The sequence below is a fragment of the Curcuma longa genome, chromosome 3 (genome assembly GCF_044706935.1).
Source record: "Curcuma longa cultivar G26 ecotype Majalengka, Jawa Barat chromosome 3, ITB_CL_G26_1.1, whole genome shotgun sequence".
In the NCBI taxonomy this organism is placed as follows: Eukaryota; Viridiplantae; Streptophyta; class Magnoliopsida; order Zingiberales; family Zingiberaceae; genus Curcuma; species Curcuma longa.
Genome location: NC_133863.1, coordinates 5,303,961 through 5,318,088, shown reverse-complemented (window position 1 = coordinate 5,318,088; position 14,128 = coordinate 5,303,961). Strand labels below are relative to the sequence as shown.

The 14,128-nt window shown below is 39.7% G+C and overlaps 4 protein-coding genes across 5 annotated transcripts; 3 read left to right on the top strand and 1 right to left on the bottom strand.

Annotated features, from left to right (window-relative positions):
- The first annotated feature begins 267 nt into the window (after positions 1 to 267).
- On the top strand, positions 268 to 729 carry LOC141823130 (uncharacterized). Its single transcript, XM_074710397.1, has one exon. The coding sequence runs from the start codon at positions 268 to 270 to the stop codon at positions 727 to 729; it is 462 nt and encodes a 153-aa protein (XP_074566498.1).
- Positions 730 to 1,240: 511 nt separating this feature from the next.
- Positions 1,241 to 2,866, top strand: LOC141823545 (carbonic anhydrase, chloroplastic-like). 2 transcript variants are annotated; one of them, XM_074710846.1, is made up of 7 exons: positions 1,241 to 1,449; positions 1,523 to 1,571; positions 1,652 to 1,768; positions 1,849 to 1,902; positions 2,218 to 2,303; positions 2,397 to 2,502; positions 2,628 to 2,866. In XM_074710846.1, exons 1-7 carry the CDS (start codon positions 1,391 to 1,393, stop codon positions 2,760 to 2,762), a joined length of 606 nt encoding a protein of 201 aa, XP_074566947.1. In that variant the 5' UTR covers positions 1,241 to 1,390; the 3' UTR covers positions 2,763 to 2,866. The 2 variants fall into 2 exon arrangements, with proteins under 2 accessions (XP_074566947.1, XP_074566946.1); XM_074710845.1 differs by having other exon boundaries at positions 1,446 to 1,571.
- A 3,323-nt stretch (positions 2,867 to 6,189) lies between these two features.
- Positions 6,190 to 7,767, bottom strand: LOC141825163 (uncharacterized). Its single transcript, XM_074712547.1, has 2 exons — positions 7,572 to 7,767; positions 6,190 to 7,180 (listed from the first exon to the last, which is right to left on the bottom strand). Exon 2 carries the CDS (start codon positions 7,178 to 7,180, stop codon positions 6,491 to 6,493), a length of 690 nt encoding a protein of 229 aa, XP_074568648.1. The 5' UTR covers positions 7,572 to 7,767; the 3' UTR covers positions 6,190 to 6,490.
- A 2,754-nt stretch (positions 7,768 to 10,521) lies between these two features.
- On the top strand, positions 10,522 to 13,784 carry LOC141824750 (ninja-family protein AFP3-like). Its single transcript, XM_074712082.1, has 2 exons — positions 10,522 to 11,516; positions 13,246 to 13,784. The coding sequence occupies exons 1-2, from the start codon at positions 10,859 to 10,861 to the stop codon at positions 13,593 to 13,595; spliced, it is 1,008 nt and encodes a 335-aa protein (XP_074568183.1). The 5' UTR covers positions 10,522 to 10,858; the 3' UTR covers positions 13,596 to 13,784.
- The last annotated feature ends 344 nt before the right edge of the window (positions 13,785 to 14,128 follow it).

Below are 14,128 nucleotides of genomic sequence, written 5' to 3'. Positions count from 1 at the left end.
ATGGCCCAGCGGTCACTGCACTGCGCTTTTAGAATTTAATTATCTTCTCAACTCGAGTTGTTTCAAGAATACAAACATGATTTACGGTCCGGTTTTCGAATTGTTTTGGGGGTACGTAGAATGTAATTTTCTTGATTTTGGGAGAGTGCGTGAAACTTTAGCTCAATGCTCGTGCGTCTATAAGACTAACTAACAGTGAAAGTTGCTGTTTGATTATTGCATGTGCGCGCAGGTCGATCGGTTTGAGTGGTGCGGAACTGCAGATGCATGGTGAGGGCGACGGGAGGAGGTAAGAATTACCGCTTCGCCGCCTGCGACGAGGAGGCGGCGGCAGCTGAGAAGGTGGAGTGCAGCCGGTCGTGCACGGCGGTGGTGGTGGCGGACTGCGTGGCGCTGGGGTGCTGCCCGTGCGCGGTGGCGGCGGCGCTGGGGTGGCTGGCGCTGGTGAAGGTCCCCTGGGCGGCGTCGCGGCGCTGCATGAGAATGCTGAGGAGGTCTCTCCGCCGACGCAGAGTAGGGGATGATGACCGGAGTAATGAGGCGGCGAAGAAGAAGGCATCGCCGAGGGTGGTGGAGGAGGCGGTGGCCAGGAGGAGCGACTGGGAGGCAGCGTTGGAGCTGGTCGAAGGAATGGGTTCGAAATTCGAACCGGACCGGGTTTGGTTCGAACTGTACCAGATCGGGCAGTGGGGGTTTGGGAGGTTGTCCTTCTCCGGACTCGAATGGTAATTAAACACTACATTATAATTAAACTGGAAATTTATGGTCATTAATTACAACCTTTGAAGTTGATATGTAATTTTCGTGTGGATTAGATGATTAATGCAATGTTGATGTATGGACTGGGAAAAGGTGTTGTGTATTTAACACGTCTGTTTTCTTTTCTTGAAATAAAACTTTATTTCGGTGAAATTAAAATAACACTAGATACTCTTTAGTTAGTTCATATAGGCGGCCATTTTGGGTAATGGTCCCCACTGATCATTTCTAGGTCTGTCCCACACCTCATTTTCCCTGCTTCAATTATTTTCATTTGACTTAGTCGCCGAATTTTATATTTCCAATCGTTTTCATCCCCGGTCACCACTGCCACTTCTAGCCTGCTCGAAGAAATAATGAAGATGTTAAACATAGTAAAATTTTTGTTGTGGACCAAGCACAACTCATTATTTGTCGTGTTGAGTTTATAACGAACCAATCATGCTCCCGCCCACCTCAATCTCCTCCACAATTTCAGGACGTAAAGAACACAAGATCGTCAACCTTTCTTTTTCCCATTCTCTTTATATTTCATAGATTCGTTCCGTCTCTTTGGGTTGTTCCTATTCTTCTTCTTCTTCTGCTTCTTCTTCTTGATCTCCAGGAGCTCTTAATTCATCTTCTGCCATAGATGGGAACTATCGAGCGCTTCCAATCCGGTTTCGAGCTCTTCAAGAAGGAGGTCTATGAGTAAGTCCCAATTACAATATCTTCCCCCTGCATGCTTAGTTTGTCGCTTTGAAATCACACCGATCGACTGCAGAAAGAAGCCTGATCTGTTTGGTCCACTCAAGGAGAGCCAAAGCCCCAAGGTTAGTCTTCATGAACTGCCATCGAGTTAAATTTTTATATTCATCCATGATCTAACACGAGCAGCAATGATGCACATCAGTACCTTGTTTTCGCATGCTCTGACTCCCGCGTGTGCCCGTCGGTGGTGCTCAATTTTCAACCCGGTGAGGCCTTCACAATCCGCAACATCGCCAACACAGTCCCTCCCTATGACCCAGTAGGGTTATTTTCTTTATTTGCTCAGATGTGTGATTGCCGAGAGCTGCCCTCTTTTATGTGTTTGATGCTTCTGTTCAGGTGAAGTATGGAGGAATTGGAGCAGCCATTGAGTATCCTGTGGTCCATCTCAAGGTCTGCACTGTGTATATTCCTATCAAGTTTCATCAGTCTATAGTTGTTCACTCGAAAATAATGCAAGAACTTTACGCATAACCTGATTCATGGCCTCCAATTGGGCAAGTATCAGACCACCTTTTTGTATTTGGAAGGGTATCTCCTTTTGTGGTCCTTTTGCACAAGATGGAGTTGCTCAAGAAGAGATGGAAACTTACAACAAAAAAAGTATAGTAAAGAAGAAGAAGACTAGTAACAAACCTGATGCCCACCCAATTGGCCATTTTATTTCCCTCATGATATGCACAATACAAATTGGATGGTGTTGTGCAGGTGGAGAACATAATAGTGATTGGTCACAGTCGGTGCGGTGGAATCAAGGCACTCTTGGCCACCAAGGATGATGGCTCCACCAGCACGTAAAAACTCCAGTTCATGTTGTTCAGTGTACTGCTTCATGAACATCCAATCCAATTAATGATCATATATTTCTTTTGGCTGAGCTTGAGCAGTGACTTCATTGAGGATTGGATGAAGATTAGTCTGCCGGCAAAGAAGAAGGTGGAAGAGGAGCACGCCGCACTGCCACTTGAAGACAAGCTGACCATTGCTGAGAAGGTAACCTCAGTGAAACTTTGCAAAAAAATTGATAACAAAGCAACAATTATGGATTATTTCAAGACTAATGAGACACTTTTTTACTGGATTTATTAGCTTACAGTTCTCCCTTCAACTTATTGCAGGAAGCAGTGAACTCCTCCCTAGCCAACCTCAAGACGTATCCCTTTGTGACAGAGGGTATATTAAAGGGAAACCTGAAGTTGTTTGGTGCACACTATGATTTCGTTGATGGCAAATTTGAGATATGGGAGGCCTAATCTCGTCCTTGATTTCTCATGATGAAAGCTTGATAGTGTAACTATGTTACCTTAGTGAACCTGATTGTGGCATCTATAAACTACGCTGTCTGATTTAATCCTTATATGTGCAAGAGTTGCATAATTCAGCCAAATGCAGGCTCTTATTCTTTCAAATATTTGGAAAGTATGCAATAACTATAATGATCTTTGGGCTTAAAAAATGATCATGTCAACAAGTTTGGGAGGAGAACAAATAAGACAGTACAACATAATCTAAAATATGCATGCATAGGTGAAGAAGCTAATTTATTATTAAGGCATTGCAACCTTGTTTGCAAAACAAAGACAGAAGAAAAACTTTATTACAAGCAACTGAAGAAAGTATTGAATCAAAGGCATCAATGATCAATAATAATGAAAAACTGAGATCAATGATGGCAGACTCAAATACTTAGAATAGGCCGGCAGAGCAAGAACAGTGATTATGTACATTAGTGAAAGCTCCTTCAGGAGCAAACATTTTGAGTAGATTTTGCAGGATAATTTAGTTCAGGTAGAACTAATCAGTTCAGTTTCATGAAGTGAAACAATATATTCCACGAATCTAAAACATAACCTAGAAATTAGTGATTTAGCATGCAAGAAATTTGTCTTCTGCTTATATTTAAAAAGAATTTCAAGGTCATTTTACTTGTAAAATTATAGAAAAAATTGCCATCATTAGGCTGCGTTTACTTAGTGATAACAAAGCATAATTAATGATGGTAATATGTAGCTTATGCAAGTTGAACAATTATATAAAATATGATGTTGAGTAAAAGGCAATAGAGCTGTAGGGTGCTATACATTGTTAAATCTACAACAAATTCTGAATGCTTAAAACATGTTGTTTCCAATTGCTTTGCTTTAATGAGCAAAATGGAGCATGGGATGAACCTTAACTTTACCTATCGTCTCAAAAACCAATAATAGTAAAACCTACTACTTAATAATGCCCATTCCTTGGTTCAATTCTAGTATAACAAACTATCTTATGTAAATGAAAATTCATCAAATCAGTACATATAATCTAACATTTTTTAATTTGTCGAGTAGTTCTTCTATGTCTACAAGTGGAAAAAAAACTACAGAGCATAGTTATGCTCTAAATATCTCAACAATCTGAAAGGTATATCAGTGGAAAGCCAAAGGCCTACCAACAATGCATGTGTAAGCTTACTTTGAAATGAGATGATTGATGAAATTAAGAAGGAAAAGCAAATTACAAACATGTGTAGGCAAATTCAAAGAAGGCAGAGCAAAAGCATATTCACCATTCACCATAAGCTGGCTTCAATACAGTATCTAGAGCACAGAGCTTTTCATTGGGGTAAGATCTACCCCTAAAAAGTTTTAATTAATTAATTAATTTTGTTCATCCATAAGAATTCACTAAATCATTTTAGCCGATCTTAGTGAGCGGCCTAGCAAGTCCACTGCAAAGAAGAGCAAGTTCATTTGAAAGTCAGCTGTTATCTTCTTTTAGTTTATCTTATGTAACAAAGTCTTGATGACTTTCTAAGTGTTTTTATTTTAAATGAAGAGTTTTATCAATTTTATGCTCTAGATGTCTACATGTCTTATGTGGACGATAATGATTGTAATATCCACATACATATTATGTGCATCGCGATGTGAGATTCTCTGTTCAGGAAACTAGACTACAAATTTAAGTAATGTAAATTTATGAAAAGAATGATGTATATACTTCATTTAAGTTAAAAAATTCGAAAAGGAAGCAGCTTTCCAATTATAAACAACCATTAAGTCGAACTTATTCCATACATGCTTTTAGTTACTGAATTCGTTAACTAAGAGATCTTGGATAGCATTTGTACGTTCCACGACAGATCTCCGTAGGCATACCTGACGAGCCCTGGAGAAGAAGTCTCCTTTACGCTAGGGTTTGGGGCGCTCGAGCTTGGTCCTAAGGCTTTTTCACGAGAATGGGATGCTGATTGGATGATGGCCGCATCCGTGTCAGAGATCTTCCGCCCTGAGAATCGCTTTACTCGGGAGAGAATCTTCGGGCGCTCTTGGCGTAGGATTGCAGCTCGGGGAGGGAAGAAATCGTCGGGGATAATCGACGGCGGTGAACTCCCCACCCCAAACCACATCGGACTATAGTTTGAATATGGTAAATTTCAGGGGGCGGGGGGCAAAATGAAAATTTTCCACCACCCTTCGTGCTTGTCTGTTTCGTTAGCCGATCGCGTCGAATCGTCTCTCCTTTCGCGTCGCTCCTCGTGCGAATAAAACGAAAGCGGAGGGCGATAGACCGCGAGAGGGTTTCCTTTTCCGCTCGCCACTGCTTCTCCACTATTTTTTAATTTAATTTTCAATTATTTTTTTTAAAAAAGGAAAACTCGAAAAGATAAAATGGTTTTTTAATAAATCATTTCTAGTTAGTTAATTACCACAGTGTGGTCCATAGTGAAGAGGACATGAAATGGCAATCTTTTGAACCTATTATATACTTCTTTTTCATTAATTTGGACCTCCACTTGCCATACACATCGCCTTCATCAACCTTTTAAAGCTATCGATTCGATCGAATCTCCTTTGATTTTGAGTTTTTGTAATGATCTCAAGTTTTGATTTTGTAGTCCCTTGACGAGTCAAAATTAACTTTGCAAATAAATTTATGAATGAAGTCAATTTATATATATATATATGATCTAGGGGGGATAATTTTGCCTCCCATTTTTTGTTTTTTTTAATGTATTAGATTTTAAAGTTCCTTTATCTTTGATTTGTTATATAGTCAAGTTAGATTGCATTACTCACACTGACAATCAATATCATATATTTCATACAATAAACAAATTATACTTTTCTTGTTTATTTGTTTGTTTCTTTTCCTTTTAATTCAACTCCAGAACATTTGTTTTTTTATAATGGAACTAATTGCTGAAAATATTGTTAATTTTTTATATACTGCAGAGGGCTATATATATATAGATATGATATAATTAATGTACTACCAAAAACAATCAACCATCGCCGTCCGACCACCGATTGCCGCCGGACCGGGCCCGTAGGAACCGCAACTCGCCGGCGGTCCGGCGGGTGCCGGATTCCGGCCCCGATTCGGCCGGAATCCGGCCGATTCCGGCCGAATTCCGGCCGAAACCGGCAAACCCGCGGTCGACGCGCCCGGCGCCGGTGCGTCGACCGCGGCCGGAGTCCGGCCCCGATATCCGGCCGGATATGTCTGGCGATATATATATATGAATTTATATTTGATTAATTAATGTACTACCAAAAACAATCAACCATATATGATCAACAAGTAACAACACCGGCCAAATTATACAATCAACAAAAATAAAACTACTATTTAATAAATAAATACTTCCTGTATGTCAAGAGTCAATCAACAACACAAACACTGAAAATCCACACATTTCTTTATGCATAAAATTTTGCGAGACAACCTTGTCATATCAATTCAATGCGATATATATATATATGCACGCATGCGAAACTAGTCCCATGCATGTTTTCTACTAATTAAATATATATAACTATATCTTCCAAACTGATAACATATATATATCATCATCCGTTCACTGCCAAAAGCTTTATATCGAAATACTTGATTCAATCATTGACAATTAACTAGTTACTGATCTTGATGGTGTAATCCTGAAGCAGCAGCTGCAGAAGCAGTACTAATGTCCTTGTGTAGACTTCTGAAATCATGATCATTTGAAGAGCTCAGAATGTGGCCATACTGCTTTGCTTCCTTCCACATTGTTTGATGCAGCAGCCAAATATGAAGCGAGGATTGTCATAGGAAGGTAACCATTACCAGTGGCACTGCTGTTCTCCGATTGGAAGTAGGGATTATTATATGTGGCCTCACTGTTCTCCCATCCAACAGTAGCATGATACCCTAAATTTAGGCTTGCCTCCCTCAAACCCCCTTCTCTCTCTTTGATCCTAATCAAGTTGTTGTTGTGCTCATGGTCATGTGTGCTGATGCTCGACATGTCAGGGTTTGCCGTTTGGGGAACCCATGAGAAGATCGTAGGGTCCCCCTGCAGCATCTCGAGTGGGGGGAGCTTGTCGATCTCGTGCTGAGCAGCATTGATGAGCCAGTCCACCACTTTGCTGGGCTGGTTAAACCCTAGCTTATCTTGAAGGTCGTACAACTGGATGGCCGTCGGCATCGATAGCCGCACCCGTCGATCCCTTAGCCCTCTGATCGTTCTCACCTTGCTGTGCCGGTCCTTGCCCCCGAAGGCGCGTGTCACGCGCACGATTCTAGGGTTCTTGAGCGCCGACCAATTCGCTCTCGGAGAACTTGGCTGACCCTTGTGATCATCAGCAGTAGTTCTGGTGCCGGCGGCAGCTCTCTTGGTGAGAGCTCCTTCTCTTGAAGATTGGATCATCTTAAAATGTAAACAGTTAATTCATGGTCATAAGATTGTTGAGTTGAATTAGGAGAAAAGAAAAAACTTCTATGATCCTTAGAAATGTTTTAGATCGCTCTTATAGAGTTTTTTAGGTTAATTTTTTGGAAAAGAAAAGCAACAAGCAGATCGAAAAAAGAAAAAGCATCTTAAAAAAAACAAATGAAAGGAAATTCACAATCTTCCCCATGATCAACTACTAATATCTATATAGGCAGCAAGAAATTTGCCATCTTTAATTCACAATTAAACATAAAAACAACCTCATGATCAAAAGAGTTCAACATCAATAGCTATGTGACTGTAGATATATACTCCTGAAAATTCAACTGCAACTTGGAAGAAATGAAGGGGAGTGAGATTGACTTACTTGCAAATACAACACCTGAAAAAAAAAAGTAATACTTGGGGGAAGTTGTAAGGTTTTCCAAGTTTGATCGCCTCGAAGTATTTGTGTTTTATCGCCGATCTCAAACCACAAGCAACGCCTTTGAGAGATGCTGGCTTAGCAGGAACCCTAAAAGAAGGAAGAAAAGGCAGTCCATTTGCTTACTTGTGGTGGAGGTTTGTGCCTATTCAAAGGGCAAGCAGTCATAATACATCCCTCTCTACATGCTATAATTGCATGAGGGTAGTTTGGTCTAGTAGAAAAAAATCATAAATATCTATTTAGACTAAATTTCTATATGGCACAATAAAGTTATGCCTATTAGTGTGCAAATTAAGTATTGAGTTCTTATGATTAGAGGCACGGAGATACTTGTACTTTTGTTCAAGTAATATTAATAAGAAAAACATGTCAACTATAGATGCATGCTTATTTTCAATGGTCAAAAGTGATTGAGCCATCCAAAATAATGACTATATTATTAAGACATATCTTTTAAAAAATTTCTTTATTGCCGAGCATGCTCAATGGAGAGGCCCACAACTGAAAAGACTCTAAATTAATATATAAAACCCTTTGAAGCTAAATAAGTGGAAGGCCTTGTATATATATACATACATATACTTATAAGAACATTTAATTTCTTGAAGTTTAAACTAGAAAGAATCATGTAATTAATGGCATTCAAATATCCAAATAATCTTAATTATAACTCAGTATTAAGCTAAAACACATTTATGACACACTTACTTATACAGTTGAAACCCTAATTAAGGAGGTAGTAGTATATATACTAGTATATAGCTAGCTAGGCCAGGGGACCATGTATGTAGTATATATGTAATATTTCAGAAGCTCTTTAAGGCATGCATCCACCAACACCAATGCCTGAATAGGACCACCAAAGCTTGCCAGCCTTCTTTTGCTGGACAACAGTTCTGTGTGCAAAAGCAATTTATAGGGATGCAGTAGTGTGCAGCCAGTTAAGTCATGGAAGGTTGCAAGCTAAGCTTTCTATAATGCATCAATGCCTCTTCATGATTCTGAATATGTAAATGTCGTAACCTCCTCCTCCTTGTTTCAGAAGGAAATATAACATTCCATGGCGTCTAATTGATAGAACAGTAAATCAAACCCCGTCATTAATATAGACAGAGCTAGAGATAGATACTGAGACAATCCACTGTTTTTTTATTTTTTCCTTATAAAAAAAGTAGGTTAATAGACTTATGGACGAAGGACTCTGGTGATCTGAAAAGACCTGAAAACCCTGAAATCCAGCTGTCGTCACATGAGCATTAGGGTTTCGTAGATTAGGGTTTAGCCGTTGTAGATGGGCACAGGTAGAGAGAGTACTGAGCAGGGCTCAAGTTATAAGGCGAGGAGTAAGGAGGCGTGGTCCTGAGAACAAACAGATGATACATGTAAATCGGAGGATCATGAAACAGCGATAAAATTAAAGAAAAGGAAGAGTGCAAGCAACTGAGCAGAACATGCATGCACTATACTGTCTCCCCGAACAGTGCCATAACAGTGACTCAAGTCATGATATTGCTCGTGAAGTGCAAGCATAAATATGTATGTACAATTGATTTTCCTCCAGTACTGGTTTCTAAAATCTCACAACGAACTAAATCCATTTGTACTTCAGTTCTTTCAGTTCCATGTAATCTTAAAGTTTCATATATCGTATACATAAGCTTCCATGAAACTAATGGGCTTCAGGCGGCCATCTAGCACAAACAACGTCGGCGGCCCATTTCTTTAACTGAACTCCAGTGAAATTCTATGCTCTTATAATTAATTAATGTGTTTACTTGTACATTTATTTTAAGAAAGATAACCATACATTTGTATTCGGATAAAGAGATAAAGATGAATTTCAAACTAATACTTTGCGACAACTATCAAAGTTCTCTGGTCGACATTCTCTGGTTTCTATTGGTTCAGACTGTGTCAGGATCAACTCGGGCTATTATTATTATTATGTTTGGAAAATTTAGTAATTAATGGTTCGATTAGATTGAAGATGCTTTGTAATCTGCTGCAGCGTTAATTAAATTTGTAAAGCCTCTAGCAAGTTGCAGTAATTAATGAGAACTTTCATAATCGCACTCACAATTAATATCATTATTTTAATTACCAAAATTCGGTTAAGTCAATGCGCACAAAATTATTCCAAGTGACGTGGTTCTTTCACATTAAACAATGGATTTAATTATTGAGGCATGAACAGCTAGCGTTTGGTCTTCCTCGACCTTGTTCTATCAAATTAAGTGACCTGGCCCATCCATCAATGGTAGCATATGATCGATCGTATGTAAATTATATTTTAAATTTATCTAATGATGAATTAAAAGAATATTATCTATCTATTAAAACAAACGTATATATGTTTATATATATATGTACATTAAATTTAATATGCATGGATATATATAGACCATAATTTTAATGTTGTGATATAATTAATAAAATTTACAATGCTATATATGATAAATATGTTCTCCTGAAACTTTTTTTTATTCGTTTACTAGAATCAATCAGCCTACGGCTAACTTCTCCCAACAGTGGGAGCAGTCCACGTCATCGGTCCATTGGATTCATCAGCCGCAAAACGGCTGCAGGGATAAAGAGACGGCGGCTTGACGGGCTGGCCGGCCAGATGGCGGGAACACACGTGTCAGTCAGTCCTTCAAACACCGCCGTCACGACACGTACGTTCCGGACAGCAGGAGGCCACGTCATCGGCTCCTCCGCGGCTAGCCGGTTTGGCGAGGAAGCGCCGACCGTCGAGCCGCCTCTTTCCTCGCTCGACACGTGTAGCGGTTACACTCCTCCTAGGTCGACGCGTGTCTCTCTTCGCCGGCAGCCCACGCCACCCTTAAGGGCATTTTGGGCATCCTCTGCGCTAAACACCAGCAAACAACGGAATGCCCTCTCACTCTCTCGTTCCTTCTACCTCTCCCTTCTCCGCTTCCAAGGCGGCTCCTCCTCTTCTCATCTCGGAGGTTTCGGTTTTTCCCCTGGATTCTTCTTTGATTCGTTCCATTTTTGAGCCTAAAGATATCTTTTTTCTGCATTATCTTCGTTCTGTTCTCGCCTGATGCGTTCTCCGCATTTCTGGCGCAAATTTTTTCCTTGAAATTTCATGGAAATTTTGAATCGGTTGCGAAACCAGGTTCTGACTGTGAAATTAAGACTGTCGCCTTTGATCTGAATATGTTGCGCGTCTTTTAATCTTCCATTTCGAGTTTTTGGTTTTCGTGATGGAAGTGGAAGCGGAAGCGGAAGCGGCGGAGGGGGACCTGGAACGCCATTCTTCGGCCATCGAGAGTTTCCCGAGAGATTTGCTTCGTAGATTGGACGGAACTAGATGCTCCGGTGAGCATCCGGACCTGCTGGGTGAGGCGTCTGAGGAGGTCGAGCTCAACCTCAACCTCGGTCTCTCCCTCGGAGGTTGCTTCGAGTTGGATCCGGATGCGAAGAAGCTGATCCGATCGTCCTCAGTCGCCTCCTTCTCTCCGCTGTCGAGGGAGCCGGAGTTTAACGCCTTGCCACTGACGAGCCTCGTGAGGACGAATTCCTTGCCGTCGGAGGCGGAGGAGGAGAGGAGGAAGAGGAAGCAGTTGCAGAGCTTGAGGAGACTGGAAGCGAAGAGAAAAAGATTGGAGAAAAGGAATTTGATTAAATCGGGCGCTGCAAGATCTGACGAGGGGGTGGACTCAGGGAAGAGAACTCTGGCAGCGCCGGTGGCCACCAATGGCCGTCTCGATCTACCGATTGGGAGCCAATTCCAAGGCGTCTTCACTATAGCTGTTCCACTACGGCTGTCTGAACAGGGTTGTCAATCCGAGGGAGCAAGGGCACAAGGCTCTGCTGGATCTCAAAGATGTAGCTCCTCCGACAACCGAACGCCGGCTCGAGGTATATACTCTACAATTGTCTAAATTTATCTTAACTAGCCATAATCAATCCTTGTCGATTTAGCTCCTGTTCAAACAAGGAACTTTCAGTGCTTTCATCATCGAGCTATTTATTTGTGTTGCACTACTTACAAAGATCTCTTCTATTACAATCTGAAAAACATTGAAGGTAGTTTGTGCCGTAGCTAAAATAATGATTTCTCGTTCATCTTTAGATAGTTTTGATAATTTAGCAAGTACCATTTAACTGGATGGAGAATACAAGAGTATAGCTTTAAAGCCCCATGAGGCCCATCCCAGCAGGACCTTACGAATTCAATAGCAAGTTATTACTTCACTTTTGAAACCAATGTTCGAGTTCCTTGTTTGATCAACAAGCTATTGGAACCTATGGTAAATAGTAAGCCTGTGTATGTATGTATATATGATATTTGCAAACATAGAGCATCATATGAATTTTACTTTTCATAAAAAAACATAAATTTGCCCTAGAAAAATCAATATAAATCTACAATTGTTCAAGGCTTGAACAAGCTCAGGTATTCTGAATTGTTTGTTTTTATTATTGAGCTTAGAAGTATATCCAGGCTCGCTTGGTTTTCATATGTTTCAAGTTGGACAAAAAAATGGTTTCGTTTAAAATTGTTTCAATCATGGCATTAATCGATCAATATGCAAAGTAATATATTGAAGGCACTTCATATGATTAGCATGTAATAACAACAACACTTCAAATGATCAATGTATTATTGATACATTTGCTTTCATGCCTCTTGTGGGCAACATAATATCTTTTAATTTTTTGGTTATTTTGATTGGTTGAGGATATTGAAACTAGTTATTAATGTTTACTAACAGTAATCAATGACGACAAATCGTAATGACTTCATGTGCTTATACTCATTAACGACAAATTGAGATCTTTTTTATAGATTTGCTTCCATGAGCAATACCAACAACATCTGTTATAGTATCTTGGTTCTTTTGATTGGTTAAAGATATACGACGCAGGTAGTCATTGCACACATCATTACCAGTGACAAGTTAGATCTTTTTCTTAGACTTTTGTTTGCAATTTGAAGATGCTTAAACTAGTGGGTACAAATGGTGACAACTTCATTATACATATCATCGTCCACGACAAGTTAGACCTTTTTCCTACTAGATTTGCTTGCGTGTTCATTGCGGGCAACATAATACCTATTTCAAGTATTTTGTTCGATTGATTGGTTGTAGATACTTATACTAATGACGACAAATGATAAATTGTAGACAACACCAGTGATGGCAACGTTGATCTTTTTTTCTTGGACTTGCTTACATGACCATCATGCGAAACATAATGTCTATTGTGCTATTTTAGTTCTTTTGAATGGTCGAAGCTATTTTAAATAGCAAGCATTGTTGGCAATCAGCTTCAATTCTTTGATCGTAGTGTAACACGATCAAGTATTAAAGTCAAACTATCAGCATAGGCATCATCTGTAATGCCTGTTTCAATTTGCTAGAATATTGCTAATTGCGTTTCCTTTGAAAGAAATTGGTATAATCGGCGTTGCTAGTTAAGTGATGTTGCTGGTTTTGTGTTTGCATTTCACCATATTCGTTTTACTTGTTTGTCATTTGTTTAGTCTGTTTACATAAATACAGTGTTGATTAATTAAGTTTCAGAGGCTAAAACAGAGCTTTCCCTGCATTCCAACTTTATTTATGTTTTTTAACAAACGCAGAAAGCACAATCACCTCAGTAATTCGGTCAGCCTCTACTACTCTCGCTGCGGAAGGCAAAAAGGTGCAGGAGTCCTCGAAGAAGGTCGAAGTAGCAACTAACGTTGTGACTCTGGAGAGGAACATGATGGGAGAGATGCCATGCGTGTTTACCAGGGGCGATGGTCCGAACGGAAGAAGGATCGAGGGGTTCCTCTACAAGTACAAGAAGGGGGAAGAGATAAGGATAGTTTGCGTCTGCCACGGCAACTTTTTCACCCCAGCTGAGTTTGTCACGCACGCAGGAGGCACCGACGTCGACCATCCTCTGAAGCACATCGTCGTCTGCCCTCATCCGCGAGAGTGTCTGTGAGGCATGCTGCATTTGAATCTACCTTCTGCTTCTTTGCCTTGTTTTTTTTTTTGTTGTTGTTTTTTCAGCGTAGAGTTTGAATTCTCTTTGTTAGCTCGACGCTTTATTAAAGATGCATGTGAAATGTACATGGACTTTTCAAAGCTGAGGTTTAAATCTTTATGATGTAAAAAGTGGACCACCTAGCGATTTTATATGGTCAATTTTACGATTATTTATCAGAGATAAATTGAAAAGTTATTGCGTGGGGACAGTGATATCTATTTAAATTTTTATTTTTTTAATAATTTTATTTCGTCGTAATTTGTAAGATATCATTTTGAATTGAAATTTGAATTCTGTTGTAGTTATGTTTCGATCAGGTTTAGACCTTTTTTTGTACATTGATATTAATATTTAGAGTTAGGATTTTTCTAACTAAATATTTGAATGACAAAAATACCCTCGTAAACTGTCACTGCTTTTTTTTTACATGTGCAAAAAAGATTAATGGAAAACGAATAATTTCAAAGAAATTAATTTTTAATAAATGA

Coding starts and splice junctions, on each gene's coding strand:
- LOC141823545 (XM_074710845.1), top strand. CDS start 1,446: ATGAGTAAGTCCCAATTACAATATCTTCCCCCTGCATGCTTAGTTTGT. Junction 1,903..2,217: donor ATCCTGTGGTCCATCTCAAG/GTCTGCACTGTG, acceptor GGTGTTGTGCAG/GTGGAGAACATAATAGTGAT. Junction 2,503..2,627: donor AGCTGACCATTGCTGAGAAG/GTAACCTCAGTG, acceptor AACTTATTGCAG/GAAGCAGTGAACTCCTCCCT.
- LOC141823130 (XM_074710397.1), top strand. CDS start 268: ATGGTGAGGGCGACGGGAGGAGGTAAGAATTACCGCTTCGCCGCCTGC.
- LOC141824750 (XM_074712082.1), top strand. CDS start 10,859: ATGGAAGTGGAAGCGGAAGCGGAAGCGGCGGAGGGGGACCTGGAACGC. Junction 11,517..13,245: donor CAACCGAACGCCGGCTCGAG/GTATATACTCTA, acceptor TAACAAACGCAG/AAAGCACAATCACCTCAGTA.
- LOC141825163 (XM_074712547.1), bottom strand. CDS start 7,180: ATGATCCAATCTTCAAGAGAAGGAGCTCTCACCAAGAGAGCTGCCGCC.